Raw genomic sequence first — 27,097 nt, 5'->3', positions numbered from 1 at the left:
GTTATGTGTTTTACAAGTAAGGAGCATAAAAAGGAGAAGGCCTGGTTAATGCACAAATTGAATGGACTTCGCTCTGATTTGCATGACTTGGCTTCAGTGAAAGAAAAAGGGAAGTAAAACTCTCAATGTCACATGTGATTTTTGGTCACTTTGGTAAGAGGATTTAGGATTTGTGGATTTTTTTTTTTTTTGCCTCCCAGTTCAGCTTTATTTCTGAAATGGGTGGGAGTTAGGGTTTCTCCTGCCGTTTCTCCACTGAACTCAGTTCCTCAAGGAGAATTGGGCCTACATTGCACTGGGTCTGATGCACTGAGCAGAGGGCTATAATGATCTTTTAAACATAAATGTTCTTTGAGTGGTTCATTTTTTTAAAAAAACGTCCTGATACCTGCTCCTTTTCAGGGTCCATAGTATGTGACAAAGTTCAATGAAACGAGCACAGTGCTCTTGCCTTTTGTAAAACCTACTGTTCGACCAAAACAAGAAACCAGTTTTAGTCCCTATGAACAATAAACTTTATTAGGGCCCATCCCCATGTGCCTTTTATTATCTTTAGTTATGAAAAAGCCCTTGCCCATGGACTGAAAGGCATTTTTTTTCCTAGTGCCCTGCTACAGCTTTTTATTTTTTAATTAAATCTTGCAGACTTGCCTATATCCTTTAAGTCAAAGGGCAACGTGCATTGCCTGCGAAAATTAAAGGCAAGCAGCTGACTTTTTCTTGCCTCCTTTGCAGATGGGAAATTGAATGGTTTTGGCAATAAAAGATCTAGCCCAGGTTCACAAAAGGTAGTGAAACAGGGAAGACAGAATGAGGAATATCGGCACTGATGACCAATGGCGGAAGCATTTTCTCAGCACCGTACTGGGTCAAATATGGGCAATGGATATACAAAAGACTAATCAGGTGCTACCTGGATTCTGTTTTCGCAAACTTCATAATGGTCTCTAGTTTCTTCTAGAAAGTCTGTGATCTCACCAGCATGTCAAAGCCGTACTGTAGTTCCATAGGTTTACAAAGCAGAGCACAGTCCATGTGCCAGAGCCAAATTCTGCTTTCCAGTGCTTTTTCTGTATATATATAAAAAAGAAAGGAGCTGGTACTCAGATGGCTCCCCACCTCCCACCCACAGCCAATCTCATGGCTGGGGCTGACGAAGTTCTAGTACTCAGTACCAGCAAGAAAAAAGCACTGCTTCTTTCATATATGCCAATAACCTTCAGAAAAGGGGAATGTGGCCTTATGTCTCTATTTCAACTATGTTTTCTTATACTCACTTTGTCAGAGTTTTAGTTCCTTTCTATACTGCTTCCATCAATGTGGATTATTGACTGACACAACCATGTTCCAACTCTTTTGAAGTATTTAATATGGAACGTGACCAGCAGTTCTGATTATACTAAAAATATAATCCAAATGTCAGAATGATGAATAGTAGGAAAGATGGTATAGCTATTCCTTAGTGGATTCAGCTAAATCCGACCCCACCTGAGATCTATTCCTATTCATTCTATTTTGTACAATATTCCTTAGGCTTGTTGCTTAGTGTGGCATTTGTCACTCAGTATTAAAATGCAGTGTATGATGGGTGGGAGGCTGTGCAGGGATGAGGAATGAGGGATTTTCCATTCCTCTAGTGGAATTTGTCCATTTTTTAAATGTGTCCATAAACCAATTATTCTCACTGGATTGACTTATCTGTGGCTTATGAGGATTTTGCTACAGTATGATTTTTGGGAGGACAGGAGAGGCTGGGAAAGCATCGGGTTGTGCCTAATGACCAGTATTAATTAAAAATGACCCCAAGAGTGACTTTAGCACACTTCCCCCACCACACTGCCATCCCATCTTCCAGAGCCCTCAGAGCAAACCGTGCTTCAATAGCTAAGAGAAGAAGATACTGTGGGAGGACTTTGTCCCATTTCTGTCTTGATCTGAGGGAAGGTGAGGTTGTCCTTAGTGCAAGCATTGAGCAGGAGCTCATGCTGGCCCATGGGAGACCAAGTACAGGGGTGTACCATGGGCATGAGGAAGTGTGTAAAGAATGAGACTGTTGTGCCTGATGCTACCATCATTTGGACATGTGCTGCAAGACATCGGCAGTATTGGTGAGACTGTTGTAGCTTAAAGCAGCCCCCTGTCCTGCCTAAAGTAGGCCAAGGACAGTTTGATCCCCTGCAGTATCCCACAGCAGGAGGACGTACAGGTCCACAAAGGTTCTACACTGTACCCCCTGGGAGCACAGCACAAAATGTGATCACATGTCTTTAAGAAATGTTGCACACAGCAACAGAAGCATGTGGCTTTCTGATGACTAACTTCATAAAGACGGAGAGAGCAATTCTGCTGAATGTTCTGAGGGATTCAAAACAAAACAAGTACAATTCTGAATCTCCTTTCTTGGAACTTTGCCATGATTTCAGTAGATTTGGACCCCTCTGTGCACAGCTGCTGGGGAGGGAAAGGCCACCGTGCACCTACCAGTCTTCAACACCACTGTTTTATGCCACTTCGTTTCTTGAGTATACAGCGTAATATTTTATGTCATGCAGTGTGTTCTGAGCCTACAGCATCATGCTGATTTTAAATAACCTGCAATCGTTTATCTCTGTGCCCTAAGTTATCTTGTGTAACTATGGAATGATTCCACTCATTTAGACTCCCTGGGCAAACACAATTTGCCAATGAAATAATCACTTAAAGAAATCAATTTATGCAGCCACATGAAGGGGGGAAAAATGGGTAAAGTGACAGCCTAAGATTCTTCCTTTGCTTACCATGGGCAATGGAATGTGAGTAATGATGGCTACAAGTGCAATTAGTAAACAGAACCATGTTCACAGACATAGAGAGGAGCTGGAGTCCTTCAGTTTCAGGCATAAGAGAAATCCCCTTGATTTAGTCTTTAACAGGCCCTGTCTACACTTGGCCAAAGTTTCGAAAGGGCCATGTTAATGGCCAAATCAGAGAATAGTAATGAGGCTCTGAAATGAATATTCAGTGCCTCATTAGCATGCTGCCGGTCGTGGCACTTTGAAAGTGCTGCATTTCAATTGTGCGTGGCTCGTCTGCATGGGTCCCTTTTTGATAGGAGCCCACAAACATTGAAATCCCCTTATTCCAATCAGCTGATAGTACCTTTATAGGCATAAGAGAAATCCCCTTGATTCAGTGTAGATGTGGCCTGTTAATTGCAGAAAAAGAACAATTTTCTGAACACGGCAGGGCAGAACCCTAGAGGAAATTCTGTTTGCAGCCACATAAAACTAGTATTTGGCTGCAGGCCTGAATTCTACCCCTTTTTGTACATTTGCCGAACAGTTTCTTACTCAGTTCTCCAAGTGCTGCCAGTGTTCTAATGTAATACCACATTTCAGTGCCCTCGCTTCTTCTCTGTAGGTGCAATCTTTGGCATGTTTTCAACCGCTTCCTTAAACTCACATCAGAATTCACTTTGATAAGTTTCAGTAGCTGGCTGAAAGGCAGACAATCCATCCTTTGTCGCTGTGTATTGAGTCCTGCCTTTGGAATAAGTACAACTTCACATTCATCCAATGAAAAATTAAGTTAATAATAAAACTGCCACTGCAGACAAACTCTATTAGGGCAGTTTTGTTTACTGGAATAAACAGCTTACAAGTGGAAAGCTTGTTGATACTGGAAACACAATTGTATTTGAAACAGTCACAATACAACATCCTGTTATTTAAGCACAGCAGTTTTCTTTGGTTTGATCGTCATTGATGCTAGAAAACAAAATCAGGAATGGTGACCTGTCAGATCAGTTTAAGGGCGTGCCTACTTGTTTTCGGTCCAATACAACACAGTGTCCTTTATCCTCTGCCGTAACATGGCTGTGAAGAGTCTTTTACCCGTAAGTATTACCTCTCTATTTTCAGATGGAACTAAAGATTCAGTTATAATCGGTGGGGTTTGAGAACTTAGAGGTGGGCAACCATTGCAAAACATGTTCTGCTGAAATTTGTTTGAAATCATAAATATGTGGACTCTGACCTTCTTCAAACTTCTTTCCATTTCTGTTCCATGAACGTTCCTGAAACTGAGTTTTAGTAGCTTGAATGTTTGCAGTAAGTTCATTTCATATGAGCATGCCTCCGAATGCTCCTGGAGAGCTAAACTACTCAGAAAAGAGAGCTAACCCCTTGAAACCGATGGAATATCAGTAATATGTATTAGATTTGGAAAAGATGCAGAGAAAGGCAATTTAAAATGATTAGGTATATGGAACATCTTATGTCTGAGGAATGATCAAAAAGACTGGGACTACATCTTAGGAAAGAGGAGAGGTAGAATAGTGCTCTATAAAATCATGAACAGTATGGAGAAAATGAATGGGAAAATGTTATTTAGCACTTCACATAACATAAGTGAGTAGGAGTCACCAAATTTAATAGGCAGCAGGTTTAAAACAATCGAAAGGATTTACTGCTTCACACACAACTGTGGAATTCCTTGCCTGGGAGAGTTAATAAGACCAAACTTTTGAATCCAGTCATATGAGTTAGATGAATTCATGGAGGACAGGTCCACAATGCTAAGATGGTCAGGTACACAGAGCAGTGTGCTGAGTATCCCCTAAACCTCCATCCACCAGAAGCTGGGACTAGAGAAAAGGGCATAGGTTACATGATGATTTCCCTGTTCTGGTCAATCTTTCTGAAGCATCTGGAACTGGCCACTGTCAGAGGTAGGTGTGGGCTTAATGGATCATTACTCTGACTCAGAATGACTGTTTTGAGGTTCTTACCATTCACAACTCAGCAACACAGCTCAAATTTTGATTTAGAAAGCACAAAGTTAATTACTTATATTGAGAATTTTATGGAAAAAATTTTGAATAACCAATGAACCTAAGAACATATCGTCTGTTTGTAGGTGTTCATGGGAAAAGGAAAAAAATCTCACTGAATAAATTATCCTTTACAAAATTACGCACTTAGCTCTACGTGCAACATACTAGATTAAAATATATCACATACATAGGATTCATCAATTAGCTTCCTAAACTCTGCTGGAAGTAGACCGAGTACCAGAAGTTTTCACCTGAATGGCCGTTGATGTCTTTTGTTTTCTTTCCATTAAAAATATCTAACCACAGCAGCTATAAAAATATATACACACATCTGAACATTTTCCTACTTGATAGCCCCTTAGTGATTTTCAGTCCCTGCAAGCAATGCCTTGTTTAGCTGTAAATCCTCTGAATCTGAGCAGGTTGGAGGTGCTGTGTCACAGCTCTAATACAGCATTTCTAGCAGATTATCAGTCTGAAGAAAAGCAATGTGGAGCCTAAAAAAACCATGGACACCTGGGCCTGCCCATTTGATTGTGTTGCATTTAACAGAGGGATGGTCTCTTTATGCAGATTGTTTGTTGCTCATTTGTCTGCATTTGCAACCTCTTCTGAAGAGTAAAACACTTTGAAGGCAAGAGTAGGGGCTGCATGGGGCTTTATTTAAACAGCACTATTATTGATTGACTTTAGGTACGAAATCTCAGAGGAGCTGTGCATGCTGTGTTAGATTTGTGACTCCTTCAGTGAATGAAAAATTACCTACAAACCAATACCATGTTTTGGAAGAAAAATAAACCTTACTGTCACAAAACTTCATTTATGAAAAATCATAATCCCAGTTCCATCATCCAGTAAAAGATCTTTGAAACCAATGGAACTGACACCCCCTGCCCCACCCCAGCCCTGGCTGCCATCTGGAATAAGGGCTTCAGTTTAATAGTACTGTGTAGGGCCCTGTAAGTCCAAAGGACAGCACAGGATAGTAAAGCAAATTATGAGTTTTTACATCTTCCTTTGAGCATCCAATTTTCAGTGGAAATCCTTGTTGGAAAAATTCTACTTGAAACAGTTATTGAGGGTTTTAACTAAGAGACATCCAGGAAAACATATCTTTAACATCTGGATTTTGTAGAGATTCTTTGCAGAAATTTATGTAGTTCCCTACTAATTCCCTTTCTGAAATGCTCTTACAATTAACAGAGGCTGTGGATGATGTAATCTGCTCAACCCATTTTTTCTACAGATTTGCGAGCAACATTGGTCATGAACAAATTCCTTCCTCTTTGTGAAGCCAGGTAATGGTTGCTATTAGACCAGTGTAGGCTGATGTGGCCTTAAAGGTTGAAAAATTGTATCTGTGTGAAATAAAGTCCTAAATACAGCCTCTTTTAAACAGAACACCTTAAATCAGTGCCCTGAGGGTCAATGAAAAGTAGCTTTATAAATAACTTTAAAACAGAAAGCAGCAATAGAACTGGTATGAATGATTACTTTAAGATAACAAAGGTTGTACTTGCCAGTCTGGCTTGGGCTCTTGCATAGATTTCGCTAACCATGGTGCTGTTGCAGTATTGCCAAACTGGAGTGTTAACAAATCCTGAGTTGGAACCTCAAAACCATGAACCTGGCACAAGCAAGACCTATCAGAAGTAGGACCAAAGGGCTATTTGACTGGGGCCTCAGGAGACAAAGGGGTCTCAAATGCTGATGTTTTTCTACTAAGTCATTTCCCTTTATTATACACCTTACAATTATAACAGAGAGAACAAAAGAAGCTGTAAAACTTATTTAAATCATTGTGGAACCTCGGGCCTTCGCCAATTTTTTGGCCATATCAAGTTTTCATCTCCGTGTCTAGAAATGTGAGTAGCCTCTGTGATTCATGACTCTCTACATTATGAAATGCTGTTTACAGTCTTTGCAGAGTTCAGAAGTTTTGGAAGTTGTAATTCTGATACTGTAAAGCAATTTTGCTTGGTGTGGGGGTGAGTTAGGCCTTAAAATTAGATGTTTATCTCTGCATAAAAGATTTTTGTATTCCTGTTTTTTCTTGTATGTTCATATATAATAACCATATCATACTCAACTGCAAGCCACCACTTCATGCAATTTTAGATTCACATTTAAAGTATTTTTTGTGATAATAAACTTTTAATTCTTGTAGTTTAATAAACTTTATATCTAATTTTGCTATCACCCCATGTTTATATTCATAATAACACACCAGTTAGTAGAGGAATTTAATAGCAGGAACATGTTAGAAGATAAATTTCATACTCTGGAACCGTCCAACAATTGCACTACCTCTTCAGTTGCAGACCCCAAAAGTGGGAAATTCTGCAGCAGTATATACTTGTTTCCCTTCACAGCATGTTGACAATGAGATGGTCAGCCAGAATTTATGGCATTAAACCAGCTGCACAGTATTTGGACTCTGTGAGAAAGGCTTTAAGTGAGCTTGAACTTCTTACACTCACAGCACAGGCTCACGCTGAGCTTAAGTCAATTCAGAAGTGCACATATAAATCTGAATGCATTTTAATGTCATTCATGTGGCTGAAGCTGCTAAAAATGATCAAATAAAGTAATCTTGTAACTGAAGCACCCATATGAGCCACAGGACCCCGCGTCGGTTCTGAAGGCGTGGGCGCTGTTAGCCCTGCTGCGGATGAGCCGCTGCAGGTCGGGCTGTGTCTGCACCACACCTCTCTGGCCTCGGACCCTCTCCACGCTGGGTCCTTTGGCCTGACCCGCAGCACCTTTCGTCATGGGCGCCCAGCTGCGCGCGTAGGGGCACGTTGCCCTCTGCCAAGATGGCGGCCCGAGCTTCTCGCCGGAGTCTCGCGGTGTTTGAGGGGGCGGGCGGGAGCTGGCCCGTGCCGATGGCGGAGGTGGCGGCTGGGTTGTGAGCCATGGTGGCTCCTAAGTGAGGGGAGCGGGCAGCTCGGGACGGGGCCATGGAACACATCACCACCCCCAAGGTAGGACAGCCGGCTCCAGCGGCGGCGCCCACAGACGGGCTCCGGCAGCGCTAATGCCCCCGCTTCCTCAGCCCGGCTTGTCTCCGTCACCTCGGCGTGCCCCGGGTCCTCCGGGCCGCTCCGTCCTTCCCCCGTGGCGCCCCCTCCCCTGCGGCTCCTCATCCGCTTCCTTCCCTGTCTCCTACCCCGACTGCTCCAGCGTCTCCTGCCCCTCCTCCCTGCCCCTCTTTCCTCTGTGCCCCATCCCCCCAGGCTCCTTCCTCCTGCCCCTCTTTCCTCTGTGCCCCCTCCTCCTCTGTGCCCCCTCCTCCCTGCCCCTCTTTCCTCTGTGCCCCATCCCCCTCTGTGCCCCCTCCTCCCTGCCCCCATCCTCCTACTCCTCTTTCCTTTGTGCCCCATCCCCCCAGGCTCCTTCTTCCTGCTCCTCTTTCCTCTGTATCCCCCCAAGCTCCTTCCTCCTCTCCTAGCTTTCTCTGTGCCCCCAGTCTCCTTCCTCCTGCTCCTCTTTCCTCGGTACCCCCCCCCGTTTCCTTCCTCCTGCTCCTCTTTCCTCGGTATTCCCCCAAGCTCCTTCCTCCTCTCCTAGCTTTCTCTGTGCCCCCAATCTCCTCCCTCCGTGTCCCTCCTCTTTCCTCTGCCCCCCCCCCCCCCAGTCTCCTACCTCCTGGCCCAGCTTCCTCTGGGCCTTCCCAGTCTTCTACCTCCTGCCCTGGCTTCCTCTGTGCCCCCAACCCCCCATCTCTTTCCTCCTGCCTCGGCTTCCTCTGTGCCGCTATCCGCTCAGTCATCTTCCTCCTGCCTCAGCTTCTTCTGTGCCCCCTCCAGTCTCCTTTCCCTTGGTTTCCTCTGTGCCCTTCTATCTCCTTCATCCTGCCCTGGCTTCCTCAGTGCCCCCATCCTACTCACCGTTGGCTTCCTCAGTGCCCCCATTTGCTCCCTCCCTACATCTTTTATTTCCTGCACCAGATTCCTCAGTGACCCATTTTCTGTCCCTTCTGCTGCTCCATCTCCTACCTTCTGGGCTTCCTTGTTGTCAACTTTCTTATCTAGTAAGTCATGGATCTGCAACCAAAAGAGAAAGATGAGTCATTTTTTCCAATTCGGTTAAAAAAAAATCAATAATTCAAGAGCTGCAATGCATGTGAAAATGAGACAGTCCTTAATAAATAATGTGAAACCATACTTTTTGTAACCCATTTTTAAAGAACTGCGTGCACAGGATTTGTATTGCGATACATGTTTACTGCAGGACATTTGCAAACTTTTAACATTTTATTTCCTCACACTTTACGTGGTGTTTGTACCACTGTATTCCTGAACATTACTCCCAAACCTTCTTTCTTTCTGGAGTATGCTAGCCGGAGTTATCCAGTGTTTGAAGACCACATAGTTTGTTATTTAGATACGAGTTGTTCATTTTTGGGGTTTTAGACATTCACTGTTTATCGAAAATAATCAGGAGCATGGTTCCATAGCTGCAGATTGCAGAGCCCTATCCTAGGTCATTCCCAGGCTTCTCCAGTGCACCTGCATCTCCGTGACACCCCCACCCCCTGGCTTTCCTAGTGCTCTCAACCCTTTTCAAATATATCTGAAACTCTTTCACCTTACAGGTTCTTCAGGGTCCCTGAAAACCTCCCATGCTCTCCTTAGCCTCCAAACCACCATTTCCTAGCTTCTTAAAACTTCTCCCTGTTACCCTCTGGTCCCTGAAATGCCCTAAGCTATCTCTGTTCTGTCCGCCCCCCACTGCCAGGTATTTTCTTCATGGCAGTTTTCCAAAGACAGGTTTTCCACTTTTCTTCTTCTCGGTTGCTTTTTTGTCTCAGGTTTGATCACTTCCATTGTTGGGTTTGGACTACAGATTTGGAATTCTGAAGCTTCTTTTTTCTGAAATGCCCCATACCACGGTTGTGACTGATATGTAGCAGCAGCAGTGAAAATTTTCTTTATTATCAGAAATCATTTGAGCCCGTTAATTTTATAGTAAAAATAATAAAGATTGTATATTGTGTAAAAGTGTGTATATCTTCTGTACTTCAGTGATTTTTTTTTTGTTTGCTGATCACAATTGTACTGCAGTAGTAAGTTGATGGATGTCCTATGATTTCATAAAATGTGAAGTTCTAACAGATCTTAAATTGCAATCTGGAAGCTTATATTTAGGATGCGTGGCATTAAACCATTGCTATAAAGAACCAATTTTCTGTGTTATGGTTTTATTGTTTAATTATGATGTTAAGAGTATCTGTTCACTCTTGAATTTCAGATGTGGGAACTGGAATGTGAGTTTTATAATCTTTGCTTACTGCACTTTTGTGCTGTGATCTTTCAATAAAAATCCATAACAAAAGTTTTATTTTCACTAGATGATAGGATGCTGTGTGCACACAGGTGTTTTTACTGAACCTTTAAGTGTATTTTGTTGCTTCCATGGGAGCAGTCACCTTTAAAAATACTTATGAACATGTGATTCAAGATGAGATGAAATGACTCTCTAATTAAATTTTCAGTTTTTAGGGATGAGGTGGATATCCTTTCTTGAGATTTTTTCATTGCCTCTTGAGTTGTTTTTAATGTCTTGGACAGACAGATGAATTACAGTTGAGGGCTACCAAGCATCTTGGATTCAAACAATTAAAGTAACTATAGTTTTGTTGCAGTCTTCAATGAGTTTTACATAAGAGATGCATTTCATTAGATCCAAAGTTATGCATGTTTGTGTCATGACCATAATGGAATTTTTCCTTTAGCATTCCAGTTTTTGATAGTCATGAACAGTACTTATCAGATAATCTCGCTTTACTTGACCTATAGAGAGCTTACAATGGTGGAGCTGTACCCATTCAGCTGCGCTGGTGTAAGATTGCTCCTATATCTACTCTGTGCTGATGGGAGAGCTCACCTGATGACATAATCTACTCCCAGTGAGAGGCATTAGTTACTTTGGCTGAAGAAACTTTCCCACAGACCTAGCACTGTGCATATGAAGATTTATCCCTAATTTGCATAAGTTTTGCCATCATAAATGGAAGTGTAGATACTTGTGTGTGTAACTAGAGCTTGTCAACACAAGGACATTGACCAGCAAATCTATTGCAGACCCAGGTGTTCTACCTTATTTTGAAATAATTACTCCAGTCATAAAGTGAGCTAACCCTCTTCCAGAATAAAAATCAAACTGGTAGTGTTCATACAGGGGACTTATTACAAACTGGCTATGCCAATCAATTTCTCCTGTGGACCTAAAGTTTTGGAGCAGTTACAGTAACTTAAAAGGCTTGCTCTGTTCCAATTAGCATACAGTTCTGAATGCCAAAAAGGTGAAACGCTTTTCTGATTGTTTAAAATTGTTCATAATTTGCTTAAAATGAATAGTTTTAGATAAAAACTGAACATGCTCTCTCTTCCATTTGTAATTAAGACTTGGGAGTCAGTAAAAAATTACAAATTAATTTCTCAGGCTGTTCTAAATTATGTGATGCTGCAAATTACTAACTTTTTTAAAGGTGAGTAAGATTTATGAAACATGCCCAGAAATATTTTGCTTATATTTAAAAGAAGGGAAAATACATTTTTTTAAAAAAAAACTGATTTAGGTCATTATTGACCACGAGTTGTTGGTTTTGTTTGTTTGTTTTTTTTAAACTTGATTTTAGGATTACTTGGGGGTTTGCAACTGGGTTGTTATTCACTTGTTTAATTAACTCAAGTTAGTAGTAACATAAAGCTAGCTATTCAGTGACCTAAGAGAAATAAATTAATATAGTAGAATCAATTCTAGTTGATGATACGCAAATGACCTCACTGGTTGGTGCTAACTGATGGTTTACAGATCTATAGGTTGTCTATTTAGTCTAAGTCTACAATAGCACTTTTGTTGGTTGGGGTGTAAAAATACCACAACCCCTGACTGACAAAACTCTTACCAATGAAAAGTGCCAGTGTGGACAAAGCTGCTGTTTCTCTTTGGATATGGTTTTATCTTGCAGGTAGGAGAACTCTTCTGCTGGCAAAGAGTGGCTACATGGGAAACCTTATGGGAAACAGCTGTTTACCACAGCAGCACAGCTGTAGACAAAGTCTAGGATGAAAGTTGAGTCACATTGGTGGGATAATGTGGATGAACGTGAACTGCTGTTTCCCATATAATCATTGTGAATAGAACTTCAGACCTGGGTACAGTCAAATAGAGCTGTTTGGGAAATGTTTTATTTACCATAAAAAAGTCTAAGATGCGCATCTTAATTTGCATCATTTTTTTTTCTTGAAATTCTTTGAGTTTTAATTGAAAACGGAAGACACCAAACAAAAAGGCATTATTGATTACACAACTTTTGACTAGCTCTGCTATCAGCTTATATTTTGCCAGGATTGATTCAAGCAGAAAACATAATTTTCTTCCAATTAATATTCTGTTTTTTGCCACCATTTAAAGAATGTATATTTTGAACATCCTTCCATTTGTTTAAAATGCATCTAACAAGTTTGGAATGTTACACAACAGCTGTATCAAGTAATTGGAAGAAAATTTTGTGAATTAATGACCTGTGATGCTTTCTTACTATAACTGGTTGTTCCAAGTGGAAATTTTTAAGGATACTGGTTCATGAAGTGATTAAAATAGGGCTCTTATATATTTGAATTCTACATGTTCCAGGATATGCAAATACTCAACCAAACAGGCATGTATGTGGCTAAAATTGGAGGACAACTTAAAAGAAAATATTAATGTCTTTAAGAATATTAGGTAATCTTGCAAGTGGCATGATGTTTTCGTGGTAAGCAAATCCTGCCAGCTGTTAATTTGTTGGTATGGCCCTTTCAATAAAATTAATAATTTTTTTATTCTTTAGCTATACTATATAATTTTTAAACACTAGCTCTAGTATATATTGATGGGGATAATTAAGTATTCTTGAACTAGGCACTTTAATGTTCATACCACTATTCTTTATTAGACTGATAAGGGATGAATATGGCGCTTTTTGCTAATGATTTAAACATTTAGGTTGTGGCCACACTACCCCTCCCTTTCGGAAGGAGCACGTTAATGAGGGAGTTTGAAACATGCTAATGAGGTGGTGACATGAATATGCAGTGCCTCAGTAGTGTAATGGCGGCCACGCATGATTCGAAAATGCTGCTTTTGGAACGCATGCTGCCTGTGTAGCCAGGGGCCTTTCGAAAGCCCCTTCTTCCTATTTGGTTTTAAGACGAAGGGGCTTTCAAAAGGCACCTGGCTACATGGGCTGTGTGAGTTCCCAAAGCGGTGCTTGCGGGTGCTGCATATTCATGTCAGTGCCTTATTTAATATGACCCTTCAGAAAGGGAGGGGTAGGTATGGCTACAGCCATAATATTGAAAAGAGGCTTATGTTCTAAACCTCTCCTTCCAGTTGCTTAAAATTTTCTTACTTTTTTTTCCCCCTGAAATATTTCATGCTTCATCTTAGTCCCACAAGGACTTTTCACTTTTGACGTTTATTGGAGTGGTATGTGTGAATGCACATGGGTGTGTGTCCGTGTAAGAAAGATACTTCCGGTGTACATTCTGATTTTTTTCGCTTTTTTTTTTGTTTATCTGTTAAAACAAAGTTATTGTATCTTACTGTCCTTATTGAGGAAGCATATGAGCTTGATGAAAATTAGTTCAATATTTTAAAACTGAATGTTTTTCAGAGCATTGCAATTTTCTATTGACTCTACTAGTTACTTTAGTGTGGCTTAGAAAAATGGTGTGCCAACATCAATGCAATGTTAGAATTGAAAAATCAAGCATCCAGAAGTGTAAGAAATTCTAGAGGACAATTTCTACAGCAGAGTGAACTTGGTTATGTTACACATACAGCATTTTTTCCTTCCTGTATTGTCTTAAACCTTAAAATATCTCTGCAACCTTGCAAAATGCAGACCTTCATAACCAGCTCAGGCATGAAATCTGCTTACAGCCTTTAACCAATTACCGTAATGCTTGATAAACACAGAACTAAAATGTTAGTTGCTATCAGGAGTTAATCATTTGGGGTGAAGAGAATCTTTTTAGGCTGTATCTATTCATCTGTAGCGTAAAACATACAAGATGTGCAATCTGTTGGAGTTAATGTTACAGGAAAAACCTTAACTCTGCGTTCTTTTTAAAGCATTGTTTCAGAGCTGTGCTTTTAACATCTGTATATGCTGCAGTTCAGACCTAAATTACAGTGTGATGGGGTTCAGGGGTCCCCAGGCTCTGCACCCTGTCCTCAGGCAGGAGTGACTCTCACTCAGCAGGAGAACAGTGGGTTTATTAGCCAACAGGGCACAGCATCGTACAGAGGAATCACTACAGCAGTCAGAGACAGCCAGTCCAATTCATGCTGGGGAGAGGAGTTCCCCGAGCAGCCCCTGGAGCCGGGGCCTTGCCCCCTCTTGGTCCCTTTGTCTCTCTCTCTCCCAGCCCAGACTAACTGCTTTCCAATTCCCAGTTCCAATTCAAACCCCTCAGGCTCCACCTCCTCCTTTGTCTGCAGTCCAGAAGTGTCACCTGATCGACTTGATTACCCTCAGCAGGAGCCCCACACCCTCTGTGAGCCACACACGTATCCCCCACTACATCACATACAGATCTTGTGGCTGAAAGTTGATTTGCTTTTTTTCTGTTTTCCATATTGCAGGTAGAAAATGTCAAACTACTAGATCGTTATACCAACAGGAAGCCAGCAAATGGGACGTTATACCTGACAGCTACCCATCTGATCTACGTAGATGCTTCTGCTGAAGTCCGAAAAGAAACATGGGTATGTTGTATTGTGTGGAGCTCATAAATTTAAATTTAAATTCCTGATTTTGGTTATATGCTATTATGGTGCCATTAATTCTGAGGTCAGTAATACATGGTTTTTTTAAACACTTTTTGCATCAAAGAGAGTAAATAGAATACTCAAATATAGTCCTTACACTTCAAACAGTATTAAATTTAGGAACAGAACACAGCTTGCTTGCCTGCTACCCCTAAGTTCAATACAGTAGACCAGTGTTTCCCAAAGTTAAAACATTTGCACGCCCCTTTTGGGACTTCAGCCACATCGGCATACTACTCTCCCAATGCTCCCGTCCCAGTGCTTATCTCCTGATTTTAGTAATTTATTTTCTGCCGCGTATCCCTGGAAGTCCTTTCACGTAGCACTGGTGGCACACGTACCACACTTTGGGAGACACTGCACTAGACCATAATGTACGTACCTTAATAGACAGCATTAAGATGTATGAAAAGTTGAAGACAGCATCCCTTCTGAGGGCAAGTGTGCATTACTGCACTCCACTAGTGCAGCTATACTGATACAGTTGTGCTGGTGTAGCGTATCTGGTGAAGAGGTACTGTGCCAGTGGGAGAGTGCTCTCCTGTCAGTATAGTTATTCCATTTCTGTGAGAGGTAGGAGCTATGTCTGCAGTTGCCACCATGGCTTGGTGTGGACAATTTAAGTTGGTATAACTTACATATTTCAGGGAGTGTCATTTTCACATCACTGAATGATTAAAGCTACATTGTTTTAAGTGGTAGTATGGACTAGCCCTGATATTGTACTAGGTACGTAATAATTATAGTTTCTTTTACCAGAATAACTTAGATGATGCAATGTTGTTGGCTCTTATTATAAGCAGATATATAATAGGTATGTCAAATGCCAGTCACTGCACAATGTTGGGTCATGCAGCGGACTTACTGTGAATCTGCAGAACAGTAAATCTCCAGGAACATTTTTCTTGTTTGCTAATGTAAGTCTTTTAATTTGTGAATAAAACTTTGTGTATCAGAGTAGTTTCTGTAAAAACATTGTAGAAAGGGAACAGTAACCAGGAAGTTCTCACGAATATTACCGTAGTATCATTCACATCTATTTATAGTTCTCACTTGTCTTCTGATGCATGAAGGTTTAGTCTCCTTTCCTGTTTTCAGATTCTTCATCACCATATAGCTACTGTGGAGAAGTTGCCTTTGACCACATCTGGATGCCCATTGCTTATTCATTGCAAGAACTTCCGGGTGGCACACTTTGTCATTGGACATGAACGGGATTGCCATGAAGTATATACATCCTTACTTAAACTTTCACAGCCAGGTACTCATGAGTGAGTCTGTTTTTGAAATCTAAAGGAAACTTAATTGTAAGTGTGTGCAATGAGGAAAGTTCTGGTTGTTGGCTTTTCCTAAGCAGCACAGGAAAGAAGAATTTGAAATCTGAAGTCATTTTCGCTACAGGCAACTGCTGTTTACTTAGAGTATTGTAGCACAAAATTCTGGCCCTCAGAAGAGGGCTGGCAGCTTGCAATTAAATACAGGTTTTACCACTGTGTAAATGAGGTGATTGGAAGACTCTCAGGGCAGAACTGCCAGAAGCTGGGAATGGGTGACAAGGAGTGGATCGCTTGATGATTTATTACCTATCCTGTTTCATTCCCTGAGTCATCTGGCATTGGCCACTGTTGGAACACAGGGTATTGGGCTAGCTGGACCTTTGGACTGACCTGGTATGGCAGTTCTTAATTGTTAATGCCCTCTGAACTGTTTCCAGTCTGCTGTCCCACAAGAACTCTTGCGATTCTCTTCTAGTATTAGTGAAAGATGCCAAACTGATAAAAAGTGAAGTCCTTTGTATAGGTGCAGTACAGGCTTTTCCTACACTGTCCAAGCAAAGTACTTGAAACCTGTTTTTTCTAAAACTTGGAGGAATACAATGATACAACCGCGCCCCCCCCCTTTATCTCCTGAGTGATTTGTCTTTTTTGTTTATAAAGTTTTTTTTTTTTTTTTAAATTCTAATACATTATCTGGCATATGGTCATAAGTTTCTGGTGCTTTATTAATGTTATTAATGTTTATTAATGTACTGTTCCTGTAGCTGTGAAATATTACAGATATCATGGTACCCATGTCTTGCAGGAGATGAAAAACTGGTTGATTTCTGTTGCCCTGTGGCTGTATATGTAACTTACTGTAACTATACTATCCTATTTGTGGGTTCTCAGTTTACTCGTGTCAGTTTAAGATTTGTTTGCATTCCTGCTTCATTGGTTTTGGCAGAGCAAATAATTATTCATTATTTGCTACTATTTGACAGTTGAGGGTTATCTCTTTGGCAAGCTGGGTACTTTATCAGACACTGGCAGGACTCAATCTGTCTCAGGAGAGCTTGCTGTCTTGAGGATCAACAGAGTGAGTTATTGACAGGATTTACATTTTTTTTAACAGAAGGAAGGAAATTGGAGGTGTGGTGTAGAGGGAATGGAGGAATTACCATTTGTCAGACTCAGCCTAAAGCTCTTGTTGGGCTGACAGTAATACTCAAGAGATCTATCAAGTTTTTCTGCATGAAGAAAAGTGCACTATTGAAATGGGAAGCTACAGGCTGATAAGAATGGTATTGTTTGAGTTGCTCTTCGCAGTTTGTGGACTAACTCTTCATGGATTGCTGGAAAATGCCAATGTTGTCTTAAACAATGTTAAATAAAATTGCTTTAAGTCTAAAATTAATATTTTTCAGTTTTAAAATACTTAATTTTAGTTGTTACTTGCCTTTAGAAGGTGGATTTTAGTGCAGTATTTTGTTTAGCACCGTGATACAAGGTATAGGTGCTACATATGGACTTAATATCAGGGGGCCCTAAACAGTGGCAATTTACAGTGACTAAAATCTGATTCTGAATGCTCGAGAAGCAGGCTAGATAGCTTGTTCAAGCTGAATGAAGTTCCACAAGTGAACGCATAGAAATGGTGGGGAAAAAGATACTTAAAATCAATTTTGATCAAAGATGTTAGTCATACAGAAGAAGTTGTACCACATACATGATCTCTTATGTCCTAAGGAGATACTTTAAACAGTTCCTTCTAATAGACAATGTTTACAGGTTTTTCATCATCATGGGTTAGAGACAGAATGCATGTTGTCATTAGCAGCATGTATGCAAAGATTTTCTCTAGAGAGAATGAAGAAGTGTATTACAAACTACTAGCAAAATTAGTTGGTTGGTCATGCTATAAAAATACAGGAGACTTGATACTTTTTTCTTCAATTCCATGATATGGTGTAATGGCATATGTATGTTTGCAGTTCTCTCAATCATTCTTTAATCATCCTTTAGTGTTGGTTTTAAATGCTTGATATAATGATATGCCAACAAACCAGAAAAGGTTCGGTTCTGCTAGCTTCTATTTAGTTGCAATCTGGCTGCAGAACTGTGATTTGCCATGCGTGCTTAAATTTAGGGACAAACTTTAGGAGAAAATGTTGAATGTTTCCCTTTCTTGTTCATGTATTTTATTTTTTCTACTTAATTTTTAAATTTCCTTTATCCAGTGAAACCTGAAGAACTTTATGCATTTTCTTATAACCCCAAAATGCCTAAAGATAACCGGGAGATTGGATGGAAGCTGATTGATTTAAAAGTAGATTATCAGCGTATGGGAATTCCAAATGACTACTGGGAAATAACAGATGCAAATAAAGACTATGAGGTAATTTATTGTACAAAGTAGCCATTCTGTTAACTTCCTTTTATTTGTATGACTGATGCCTTTGGAGAACTCAGCTCAGCCTATCTAAAGCACCCTTGTCTTGATAGGAAGCCCAAGATATTGTAAAAGAGTAGAGAGCTTCAGGGTCTGCTTGAATTGCATGGTCCAACTGAAAAATGAGTATCTGGTATGTTTTAGAGAAGCATCAAATAATTTCACCAGAAAACTAAGATTATTTTAGCTTTCCTTGGTAAAAGGGAACCTTCCCAATCCCCTTGCCCATATCTACTCACCTGGGTATGTAGCAGATGTGTGGAAAAGCAGTGGAATCATTCTGCCTTCTGTTCTGGGAAGGAAAGGAAAACAATAAAAGCAGTAAAATGCCTGGGTCATTCTGAGTTGATTTCCATCCTCTTTCAGGAAGAAGGGGTCTAGCTCCTGGATTCTTCCACTGCTCCTGTTGCCGTCTTCTCTCCTTTTAAGTTCAGTTACCTCCCATAAAGCTTCATATCAAAAAAGATTTTAAGCATCACTTATTTAGAGAGCTGCTTTAAAATGTTCTTTGTTTCCTTGGAAATTGTGCATGGAAAGATGCTTTTCCTGGATAAAAGACCAAAGCAATCAAATCTGAGCAAGGTGGTAGTCTATTAAATTGCGTTGTTGGTATACTTCTACCACCATGCAATGGATACCTACCAAGGAAAACAGACCTAATTTTCTGATGTGACAAATAATTTTTGGTGGCTCAGTTTTTCGGTATCCAACTTGATGAGACCTCAGAAAGGTATCTGTTTTTCCCTAGAGGGAAGTTGGTAGAAAATTAAGCTTCTTTAGGAGTCTGAAGTTAATCACCCAAAATCATTAGTCACTTTTGAAACATAGGCTTCAGCCCAAGTCTTCTGGGATCTCTTTATTTTTAATTCCTCTAGTGTTTCCCAGTTAGATTTAAAAACAACAATCTCAGTAAAGCTTAGTATTGACAGTAGTTTGTGTCTGAAGTATATTGTGAAAATTCCCCAAACCATAAAATGTTTGAGGGGCTGAAAATGATTTGAGTATTGGGATAACACTGGGCTCAGAGGATAAACTTTGTATGATTTGAACTCATTCCAAGATGTTCGGGACATAGGAGGCAGTTATTTTAGGTAACTTTAGGGCAACCATTTCTTCACTTACAATCTTCACTTCAGCATAAACCACAACCCTCAGAAGATGTGTTTTATTAGTGTAATTTTACTGTTTTATTCATTGGTATTGTCTTGCTTCAAGGACAAAAGGGAATACATATCAAATGTATATTTAATGTTTTGTGCATCCATATTAAAGGTAGGGTTTCACGTGTCTGAAAAACATCATTAATTATTTCATTCTTCCAAAATAGATTAATTTAGGTTGTATCTCAGGATGATCTATGGTTACTATACAAGCTAGGTAATAAATCTTTAATGAGCAATCAGGCATCCGAATGTCAAGCTGGCAAATAATTTAATGTTTTGATTTTCCCCCACCCCTCTGTTTGTACTCTAGGTCTGCAACACATACCCTCCAGAAATAGTGGTACCAAAGGCTGCTAGTAAAGCAACTGTGGTTGGAAGTTCAAAGTTCAGAAGCAGAGGGCGGATCCCAGTGCTTTCCTATCTTTACCAAGAAAATAATGTTAGTTATTCACATTCTACTTTTCTCGTTATTTTTTTCTTACTGCCCATCCAGTTTTAATTTAGGAAGAGAATGTGACAAGTTGTTAGAAGAACAACTGAGGAGTTTGAGTAGAAGTCAGATGTTACCTCTGCCACTAACTTACTATGTGACCTGGTATAATCTGAGATATGGGTAATGCTGACCTACTTTGTAAGGAGTTGAGGATTGTTGTGTTTTTTTCTTAAAAGCACTTGATATCCATATATGAGAATGATATACAAGTGCATCTACTGTTCTACATGTCTGAAGAAATTTTTAGACAAACACGATTTCAGCTATCAGAAGTTGTGACCTTTTTGTTAACTTTCTCTTTTTCCCCAAATAACAGAAATGCTTGGTGAAACAGCATAAAGTGATCCTTTCAAACTTCCTCTTTGATATGTCACTGTGACCAATTGTAAGAACTGCCTTTTTGGGTTTGTTACAGTGAACAATATGTAACAAATTGCAACTTAACTCAGTTAAATTTTCTGAATTCTGAACAGGAGGAAATAGCTTGGAACAAATTTATCGCATGTGCGTGCGTGTGTGTACATATGTAAAAAATTCAGAAGTGAAATTTGTTCTCAATGAAGAGTAGAAGGAAGCTTTTTAAAATTCATTTCAGCATTGTTTCGGGCACAGAGGCTAGCAAAATACTATCACTGTTCAATTAATGGGCTCAAGGTACTTTCCTAAGAAAGCCTGCTTTGACACAATTGCATGGAGTTGTGTTGTCGGAAACTACTGAAGTTTACAGTCATGTTCAGCATGGATACAAGTGTGGCTTGATGACAGCGAATTAAAGTCATGAGAGGAAGTCAAAATAGGAAAGGTGGAGTAGAAAAGGGGAAGGGAGGACAGCAACAGTTGGGATATGTTTGTGTTGGAACGACTGGGCCAAAGGTGAATGTAGTCCAGTCGCTGTCCATCATTAAACAATGTCCAGCCTTGTATGTAGAGACCTTAGCCTGTTTGGTACTGTGGTGTGTACACCATAAAAATCCTTTAAACCTTTTGTGAAAGAGATGGAAAAGAAGGGGAAAATATTAAAATATTTGAAATGGAATATATTAAAGTGGGTCTGGCTTTAATTTTAACAATATCCCTTGTTCTCTTTAGCTGGAGAGAGGCTTTAAAAGAAAAAATCCCTGGTGTTAATTTCTTAGACTACACCAATACAAGGGAGCTTTTTTGATGAAAGTAGTGTTTGCTGGCAAAATCAATGGAGTGTCCACGTTCCCACGATGTTCTGTGGACAGTAAATTGACAGAATGCAGCACTTCTATCAACAGCGTTCTGCTGCTCCCCATGAGGCAGAATGCCTCTGATGGAAAGTTGGTCAGGACATTCCAGAGGTCCCTCTGTTGACGGATAAGGCTTCCAGGACACCAGGCAGCCCTATCTGCTGTGCTTCCAGTTGGCTATTTTATTGAGAGAGCAGTCCAGCCACACTCTGTTGACAGGACGGATCACTCTTTCAGTCCACTGGGCAGTCTGGCCGCAATCTGTTGACTTCTGTCAACAGATTGCTCGAGTGTGGACATAGTCTTAGATGGAATCAAAGGTGATAGTATTTACCTTCGTGGGTAAAAGAGAAGTTAGTTCAGGTGCGCTGGAGATGCTGTTACTCGGGTTGTTTAAAGGCTAGGTTTAGCAGAAGGAAAAAGCTAGTTTGACAGTCACTTGGATAGTGTTAAAGATGATTACGCTCATCGTATGTGGTGGTTGGGATTCAGCTGGAGCTGGTAGAGATGGTGGTGTCATCTGGGTGTCTTTCTGGCCCTACCTGTGAGGATAGTGAAGTCCCAGGAAACAGTAGGAGTGGCATCCATGATGATGCTCACTTCAGTTGCTGCCTCCTGGTCTTTCCATATGTTGTTTAGGTTTGGTTCTTTGGTATTTTCCCCACAAAATCTTTGTTTTAAGGACCCAAAAAGGAGAGTGGTGAGTGGAATAGCCCATCCCTTCATTATTCATCAATTAGTCATAATAGCCTAATTAGCCCATTCCTTCATTATTCATCTATTAGGCCTGACATACAGATTTTAGCTCCTTAACTTCCAGCTCCATGTACTCTGTTTTTAGTGAGCATAATGTCAACAGTCAGTGAATCATATCAGCTAGACTTTGTGTTTAGACTAATTCAGTTATTCTATCGTCATTTTGTATCTTCCTGTGTACATTTATTGCTATAGGTTATGATATTTTGAATTTCCACATGATTTTAACAGTTGAGTGCACAATTTGGGTAAATTTGGAGGCCTGATTATTACAACTTGGAGGAATCATTAAACAGAAGAGCAATGCATTTGAGTGGAGGGTGGGTAACTGTCTCCATAAAAGCACTACCCACTTTGGATTAAGATTGAGCTAGAATTCTTCATTGATTTGTCAGCTTGATGGGAGTTCTACAATGAAACAAGGCCAGGCTTGGAAGCATCCCCTTCAAATATTAGTGTATTGCTCAGAGCAATAAATATCTCTGGTTTTGATCTCTTCCCTACAGTAAACTATTGTGTGTTTTAGGCTGCCATATGTCGCTGTAGCCAGCCTCTTTCTGGGTTGAGTGCTCGCTGTCTGGAGGATGAACAGATGCTGCAGGCAATTAGACAAGCCAACCCGGGGAGTCCCTTCATGTATGTTGTAGACACAAGACCAAAGGTATCACTTAATGAGATTTCTGGATATTCCTTAAGTTCACATCTTATATCAACACTGCTTCCTATGGATCATGGTTTTCAGCTCTGTAATTTTGTATAGGATGAGGAAAATCTGCTAAATTTATGGTGGGGGATGTCAGAGGACACTCCTTTCTTCCTCATGAAATGGGTGTTCATTTCACAACTCCATAATGATAAACTCATTGACCAGCTTCTCTGCTTGGTGCTAATGTCTCACCTCTGCCCATTCATTTTTCTTTGATTAAGGTGTGGTGATAAGGGCACTCATTCCTGGAATAGTCCAGATTATCTGATATTATGGCTAAGAGTAGCCCAAGTTTAATGGCCTTTAGTGGTTGACTGATGCAATGGTATGGCTCTCTCTACAGTGGTTAGGCCCCGAGTTTTATCATTTATCGTATCATTTTATTAGCTGGGAGTTTTAAGTACTGGTTGCACCAGTCTGAAATGCCAATATTGGTGTGGTTGGGAGGCACAGTGGCATACAAGGATTATCCAGTTTCATGCAGTCTGAAGAAGTACATTTCCTTCAATTTTCTGATGCAATATTAATTAAAATTACTTCTACATCAGTGAGAATAAAAGTTGCTAGTGTACTGTGAAACCTGCCATCACAGTAGATGGAATTACTTTTACCTCAGTAATGGCAATTCATGACTAAAATTTCAATGCTGGGATGTTTGCTCAGTAATAGCTCTCTCTCAGGGCATTGGGAAATGTTTGCATGAAGTTGCAGTGTAACATTTAATGATTACATATTGAGACATAAATAGTTTGCAAACAAGCTGCGATGGCTATATGGGCCTGTTCATGAGGAGTTCTAGGTATAAGGGAATACAACTACCAAAATAAGAAAAAAGGCTAGTACACTCTTGGCCATTTTGCATTTGTAAATAGTGAGCTCATCTGTTATTAGGGAATATTGTCATTACCTCTATTAGACTAGATATGGGACAAAATGAGTGCAAATTTGGTTTTTGCCACCAGGAGAAAACAGAAGATATTTCAACAAGACTGCCAGGTATGGTGTTTCCCAGAGCTAATTCTGCTGTGGTGTTTGTTCCATAATCATTTGTTTGTAGTAACATTGATCATAATACATTCTACTGGCATTTGTGTGGCTCTCACTTACACTTTGAGAGGTGTTCCATCGACGTACGATTAAATGAATGACTCTTCAGTGATAATCCACTTGGTGGTAAGGGAGGAGATTAAGCAGATTTCTCCCTCTCAGCAGCCAGTGTCTAACCTGTTTAAGTAGAATGAAATAATCTAGATTTTCTGTCACTCTTTGCTACCAAGGTTGTGGACAGTAGACCCTCGACTTACACTGAGGTTGTGTTCTCGCAACCCCTGCATAAGTCAGATTTCCTGTACAATGCTGGGGAGCCAGGAAACTGACAAGGGCACCACCTCTGGCCAGTTCCCTGGCTCCACTGAGTGGAGGGGAGCTGGGGACCAGGATTCTGGCCCCCCTCCGCTGGTGGGAGCCGTGAAACTGACCAGCCCATGGGCAGCTTGTTTCCTAGCTCCCCACCACTCTGGGAGCCAGATGTGGCTGCCTGTCCAGCTTCCCCCAGCTGTGAGAAGCCCTACTGGGCAGAGAGCTGCAGTGGCATGGCTTCTCCCAGCTGGAGCAGCAGCCCTCCCAGCTTCCCCCAGCCTGTGCATTTTGGGGATTTACTTTATCTAACTCGATCTACCTCATTCCTTTCCATGGACACAAACTTCTCCACTTCCAAAGTCTGTGGATTTGAAATTCAGAGTTAAAATTGAGGTTTGATCCACCTGTGGCCAGTGTAGATTGTATGGTAACTTTTATATGGGCCTGGCTCAATTCCATTCTGTTGTAAACTTATGCCTTGTGTGTGTGTTGCTGATAAAGAGCTGCACTGTGCCTTCTCTGAGTTGGCCGCATTTCAGTGATTGATCAAACTCTGTTTTTAAAATGCTTTGGAATCCTTTTAGTATTTGTGCAGCACGTTGCACATTTAGGTGCTTTGTAAGAATGTTTCTACTAGATAACTGTTACCTCTGTCTTTTTTTCTGGCTTCTCAATTAAAAAGAGAAAATGAGCCTCAATTGTAAACAAGCTTTTGATAATATTTGTCTTCGGCAGCTTGAAATTGGCATCCAAGTTTTTTGTAGGCCTTTCTTAGGGCTTGTTGACTGTATGTACACATAATTTTAGTAAAACTACTGGGAGCAATATCTGGGCAAAAATAACCAAAACCAACAATGTTCACCATCTCCACATACACTTTTTGAACTTTTTTTGCCTGATAGCTGGTGTTCTGGAATTGAAAAGTATTTGCAAACCAGGTTTGCTTATATGTTTGTTTCACTTGATTTCTACAGTTAAATGCCATGGCAAACCGAGCTGCTGGGAAAGGTTATGAGAATGAAGATAACTATGACAACATTCACTTTAAATTCATTGGCATAGAAAATATCCATGTGATGCGGAGCAGCTTGCAGAAACTCTTGGAAGGTCTGGCACTTTACTTTGATTAGTCCACGTCTTGTTCCTTATTGCCTTCTGTCATAACTTACACTCCCCAATAGACAAAGCCAGTGTGTGTTTTGCTGCATAGGAAAAAAAAATTGAGTGTTGTACCATTTTAGCTTGTGGTAAAATGTGTGTCAAAATTTTCTTGGCAAAAGAGACAAGCTTTTGAAGAAGAGCTCTATGTTTCTCTCACCAACAAGCTGGCCTAAAAAAGGTATTACCTCACCCACCTTGTCTCTCTAATATCTTGGAACTGACCCAATTGCAACAATATTCCATACTTTAAAAAAGGATCTGATAACAGGCACTGTGTTCAGTTTTACTAAGCATCTAAATTAGAAGTTAATATTTAGCAAATTTATTAGGTCATAAGAAGTAAATCTCTTTTCCATACACAAAAACAAAAACAATGAAAGTAAGACAATTGTAGCCTTTCACCATAAGGTGATTATTTCATTTATGAAGTCCTGACATATAATTAAAATTTTGTTGGATTTGTTTTTAATTTGGGTTATTTTGGTATGAGCAATCTGTGTGATGTAGGAGCAGGTTTCAGAGCTCTCCTGCAGGCAAGCTAACTTGCATTAAATAGTTCATTTCTTTTTAACTTCTTTAGCAAAATTTGTTCTTAAATGCCTGTGGACATTCTCAAGGCCTTGTACTACTATGTGACCTAGGGCAGGAGGGGCTTGTGACCTGTGGCAGGATCTGTCAGGGGGTATGGGTACAGAAGGGTGGCCAGAAAGCGTGAGAGATGTGGGGTCAGGAGAGAGGTGTTAGGAAGGAGAGGAGGGTGAGGCACTGGGTGCCACAGGCAGGCTTTGGCTGGGAAACCCTTACCTGAGCAACTCCCATAAGAGCGTAAAAACGGCCATAGTGGTTCAGACCAAGCATACGTCTAGGCCAATGTCCTGACTTCTGAAAGTGGCCAATGCCAAATGCCCCAGAGGGTGTGAACGGAACATGTAATAGTTGAGTGATTCTGCTCCTGTTATTCATATTCAACCTCTGACAGACAGAGACTAGGGACACCACTCCTACCCATCCTAGCTAGTAAGTATCGATAGACCTAACCTCCATGACTTTATCTAATTCTTTTCTGAACCCTGATAGTCTGATCTTCACAACATCCTGTGGCAAGGAGTTCCACAGGTTGACTGTGCATTGTGTGAAGAAAAAAATTCTTTTGTTTTTAAACCTGCTACCTATTAATTTTGTTCCTATGTTGTGGAAAGGAGTAAATAACTTGTCCTTATTCACTTTCTCCGTACATATCATGATTTTATAGACCTTTATCATATCCCCATCTTAGGCTCCTCTTTTCTAAGCTGAAAAGTTCGTCTTTTTAATTTCTCTTCATATGGCACCCATTCCAAACCCCTATCAAGTTGTTGCTTGTCTCTGAATCTTTTCCAATGCCAAGCTCTCTCTTTTTGAGATGAGGCAACCATATTTGTATGCAGTATTCAAATATGGGCATACCATGGATTTATAGAGAAGCAATAAGATATTTGTTGTGTTATTTGCTATCCCTTTTTAAATGATTCCTAAAATTCTGCTTCCTTTTTTTTGACTGTTGACGCACACTGATTAGATGTTTTCAGAGGACAATCCACAATGACTCCAAGATCTCTCTTGAGTGGTTATGGTTAAATTACTCCCTATCATTTTGTATGTATAGTTGGGCTTATTTTTTACAATGTGCATTAACGATCTACGGAGGCTGGCACAGGTCAAGCTGCAGTGGCCAATACAGAGGCAACCAAGGGCCCAATAAGGCTGCCTAAGATTCTCCACCAGCCACCAAGCACCAGCCCAGGTTTTACCCCGCTACCTGGATCGATGTCAACAGTGTCTGATCCAAAGGGGTTTACAGGGTGTGCGACAGAGCCCGTTTGTTCCCTAGAAAAGATGACAGACAAGGGGTCAACTGTC

At 40.5% G+C, this 27,097-nt stretch overlaps 1 protein-coding gene across 3 annotated transcripts in view; it reads left to right on the top strand.

Annotated features, from left to right (window-relative positions):
• Positions 1 to 7,699: 7,699 nt before the first annotated feature.
• MTMR8 (myotubularin related protein 8) overlaps positions 7,700 to 27,097 on the top strand; it is a 42,621-nt gene continuing 23,223 nt past the window's right edge. For 2 of the 3 annotated variants that reach the window (XM_075008235.1, XM_075008234.1), the window contains exons 1-7: positions 7,700 to 7,797; positions 14,453 to 14,575; positions 15,737 to 15,899; positions 18,135 to 18,292; positions 19,820 to 19,948; positions 22,499 to 22,633; positions 25,012 to 25,144. In XM_075008235.1, the coding sequence (XP_074864336.1) occupies positions 7,774 to 7,797; positions 14,453 to 14,575; positions 15,737 to 15,899; positions 18,135 to 18,292; positions 19,820 to 19,948; positions 22,499 to 22,633; positions 25,012 to 25,144 (865 nt within the window). In that variant the 5' untranslated portion in view covers positions 7,700 to 7,773. Of the gene's footprint in view, positions 7,798 to 14,452; positions 14,576 to 15,736; positions 15,910 to 18,134; positions 18,293 to 19,819; positions 19,949 to 22,498; positions 22,634 to 25,011; positions 25,145 to 27,097 lie in introns of those variants that run through there. The other variant, XM_075008236.1, reaches the window with a different exon arrangement.

Source organism: Carettochelys insculpta, chromosome 13 (assembly GCF_033958435.1).
Source record: "Carettochelys insculpta isolate YL-2023 chromosome 13, ASM3395843v1, whole genome shotgun sequence".
Lineage (NCBI taxonomy): Eukaryota > Metazoa > Chordata > Testudines > Carettochelyidae > Carettochelys > Carettochelys insculpta.
The sequence above is the reverse complement of the archived record's forward strand: the minus strand, read 5'-3'. Positions and strand labels throughout refer to the sequence as shown.